The sequence below is a fragment of the Elephantulus edwardii genome, unplaced genomic scaffold (assembly GCF_000299155.1).
Source record: "Elephantulus edwardii isolate Elephantulus edwardi_28Jun2011 unplaced genomic scaffold, EleEdw1.0 scaffold00038, whole genome shotgun sequence".
NCBI classification, from domain to species: Eukaryota; Metazoa; Chordata; class Mammalia; order Macroscelidea; family Macroscelididae; genus Elephantulus; species Elephantulus edwardii.
In genome coordinates this window covers 14,545,158-14,548,840 of record NW_006399788.1, presented here as the reverse complement: position 1 = coordinate 14,548,840, position 3,683 = coordinate 14,545,158, and the positions used below count along the sequence as shown (strand labels likewise).

The following is a 3,683-nucleotide window of genomic DNA, read 5'->3' as shown; positions in this document are numbered from 1 at the left end:
CAACACTCTTCTCCAGCACCACAGCTCAAAGGCATCAATTCTCCTTCTATCCTCCCTAGTCATTGTCCAGCTCTCTGATGCATATCAAGTGAATGCAAAGACCATAACCTATATCAGGTGTACCTTAGTCTCCAGATTGACATCATTGCTCTTTAGTACTTCAGAGAGGTCTCTGATAGCAGACTTTCCCAATGCAATATGTCTTTTAATTTCTTGGCTGCTGGTGCCAAGAGTGTTGATTGCGGAGCCAAACAAACTAAAGCTGTTAACAATCTCAATCTCTTCATCATCCATTCTGATGCTGCCAATTGGCCCAGTGGTGACAATCTTTGTTTTCTTGATGTTGCGCTTCAATCTATATTGAAGGCTGTAGTCCTTGACCTTCTGCAGCAAATGCTTCAGGACTTCCTCAGTTTCAGCAAGCAGAATTTCATGAAACAACGTATAAGCAAAAGTCTTTGGTAATGAAGGAAGAAGGCAAGAATTGGCAAAAAACAAGGCCCCAGGAATTGATGGTATACCAATTGATATAGTTCAACAAACAGATGCAGCCCTAGATGTGCTCACCAAGTTGTGCTAAGAAATCTGAAGGACAACCACCTGGCCAACTGAGTGGAAGAGATCTGTATATGTTCCCATTCCAAAGAAAGGTAATCCGACAGCGTGCAGAAATGACCGAACTATAATCATCAATATCATATGCAAGCAAGATTCTGCTGACAATTCTCCAAAAATGACTGAAGCAACATGTTAATCTGTTCTCTGGAACTTCCAGAAGTGCAGGCTGGGTTTAGAAGGGGTGTGGTACTAGGGATATTGTAGCTAATATTAGACGGATCTTGGCTGAAAGCAGGGAATACCAGAGGAATGTCTTTCACTGACTACGCAAAGGCGTTTGACTGTGTGGACCACACAAACTGTGGCTGACTCTCAGAACAATGGGAATCCCAGAACACTTGATTGTGTTTATGCAAAACCTATACTTGGACCAGGAGGCAGTCGTCAGAATAGAGCAAGGAGACACTGAATGGTTCAAAATTGCTAACAGTATACGCCAGGGATGTGTCCTATCTCCATACCTTTTCAATCTATATGCAGAACAGATCATCCGAGAGGAGAAATGTGGCATCAGTACTGGAGGAAACGCATCAACAATCTGCATTATGCAGATGGCACAGCCCGGTTTGATATGGTTTAGTCGTTAAGAATTGCGCGGACCAACGCAAAAGTATGCAGTTTGACTCCACCAGCTGCTCAGTGATTTACTGCCTCTGAAACCTGCTAAAGGGTGGGAGGTCCACAACATCTTCTGAATCAGGAAGTTGGAAATTAGAACCTCAGAACCTCATCACACGAGGTTTCTGAAGATTAAGTCTATGAGTAATTCCTCGACTTCCCTCCCCTTTCGAATCGAAAGTAGATGCCTAGAGGCACGGAAGTACCTGCCCTCACGGTCGAAGATTTTCTTTTCGATGAACTGGATTGGATTGGCGGAGGCCGACCTAGAGGGGATTAACACGCATTCCTGGTGGCCAGTCTTCCAAGATTTTCCCCGCCCACCGGAATTGGGGAGGAGCCGCCTGTGATTGGCCAGCCTCACCGTGACTCATCTTTAAAGCTGCTAGGTACCATCATTAGGGTTACTGGAGAGGTGAGAGGGCTTGAGGGAAAGTTCAGTGTGTCTGAGTTCACTTCTCCAGAGATGGATCAGAGTCCGGCTGCATCTCCCCGTGTTTCCCGGGCTTTCAGAGAAGAACTGCTCTGCGCGGTCTGCTATGACCCGTTCCGCGACGCAGTCACTTTGCAGTGTGGTCACAACTTCTGCCGCATGTGTGTGATCCGCTGTTGGGAAGTGCAGCTGGTGCCCACCTGTCCCGTGTGCAAGGACCAAACCTGTGCCACCGATCTCCGCACCAACCATACCCTCAACAACCTGGTGGAGAAGCTGCAGCGCGAGGAGGCCGAGGGCGCGCGCTGCACCAGGCACCGATCCCCGCGCTACTGCCGCCAGCACCGTGCCCCGTTCAGCTTCTTCTGCTTGGAGGACAAGGAGCTTCTGTGTTGCTCGTGCCACACAGACCCCCGGCATCAGGAGCACCGCGTGCTGCCAGTGAAGGACACTGCTGACGACTTTCGTGTAAGTGCGGCAGCCTGGGTGAAGTGAAGTTGGGTAGTTGGGATGGGCGCCGGCCTGGTGCTTGGTCCAAATCAGGCATGCATGTGAGCGCTTGCTGTAGTCCGTCCCAAAAAGTTGGCAGTCGCCTGAGCGTACTTGTGGTGGCCAAGCCAGGACTGAAGCCCGTCATTCTGACTCCGTGGCCTCCCTTCTAGCCTGCCCCAGAATTGAGTATACTGTGGTCCGCTCTTCTGCGCGCAGATGGGTGCCTCAGCTGTCTGTTGTAGGCAGACCTAGTACAAGGAGGAGGGCTGGAGCAGAGAATGTACACCGAACGTGAGGGCTGTTCAATCAAGTGATGTTTTCAATACCGCCCTGTTAGCTCTGGATAGGGCAAACAGACTATTCGCTGAAAGACTGGAGAGCAAATTCCATCCAAAAGTAGCACCTTTGAAGAAAGGCCTAGAGACGTATTTCTGATAAAAATCAACCATTTAAAGCTATAAGGCTTTTGGATCTGTTTTGACAGCTCCATGGGTGGAGTCACCAGGCACATGAATTGATTAGGTGACTTGCTCAAGATGGTGAGGGAAGAGATGCCAGATACCCTGAGGTGTTCAGCCTTTGTCCTGAAGACTGTAGAGAGCAAGTCTGGAGCTATACACAAGCTGGTGGAGTTGGGGATGCAGGAAGCAATTCATTCATTAGACATGTATTGACACATCATGTTCTGTGACCCTTCCTATGTTCTGAGGCTGTAGAAGTAAACTTACAGAACTCTAGCTTCATAGTACATGCTTTTGGAGGAGAAATCAGACTGAAAATGTTGTGAGGTGCCATTGAGGTGACTATGGCTAATAGTTATTCTTTGAACAAGAGATCTGAACTTTGCCCTGTTTTGCTATCCTTACAATCTCTGATGTGCTTAAGCTCATTGTCAGAGCCACTGTGTCAGTCTGTCTTGTTGAGTCTTCCACTCTTTCCCTGACCCCTCTGCTTTTCCCAGCAATGATGTCCTTTCCGAGGACTGGTGCTTTCTGACAGCATGCCTAAAGTATGTGAGATGAAGTTTTACCATCTTTGCCTCTAAGGTGCACTCTGGTTGCACTTCCTCCAACATGGACTTGATTGACAACGCTCTTCTCCAACACCATCGCTGAAAGGCATCGGTTTTTCTTCTGTCATCGTTACTCATCATCCAGTTTTCAGATACATAAGAAGCAATTGAGAAAGCCTTACTTGAATCAGACTTGGACTTTAGTGAGGTCCATTTTAAATAGACAGCAAAATTCAAGTAGTGATACATGTTGAAAAGGTATGGAGACAGGATGCATCCCTGGCGTACACCATTCCCAATTTTGAACCATGCAGTGTTGCTCTGCTCTGTTCTGACGACTGCCTCTTGGTCCAAGTATAGGTTTCCCATTGTTGTTGTTGTTGTTATGTGCCGTCGAGTCGTTTCCGACTCATAGTGACCCTATGCACAACAGCCCTAAACCCTGCTCTATCCTGCGCCAACCGCACCGCCTCTGACACACCCATCCCGATTACCCAAGTCACCGAATCA

At 48.0% G+C, this 3,683-nt stretch overlaps 1 protein-coding gene across 1 annotated transcript in view; it reads left to right on the top strand.

Annotated features, from left to right (window-relative positions):
* The first annotated feature begins 1,702 nt into the window (after positions 1-1,702).
* TRIM35 (tripartite motif containing 35) overlaps positions 1,703-3,683 on the top strand; it is a 14,419-nt gene continuing 12,438 nt past the window's right edge. The window contains exon 1 of the mRNA XM_006884922.1: positions 1,703-2,137. Coding sequence (XP_006884984.1) covers positions 1,703-2,137 — 435 coding nt within the window. The remainder of the gene's footprint in view (positions 2,138-3,683) is intronic.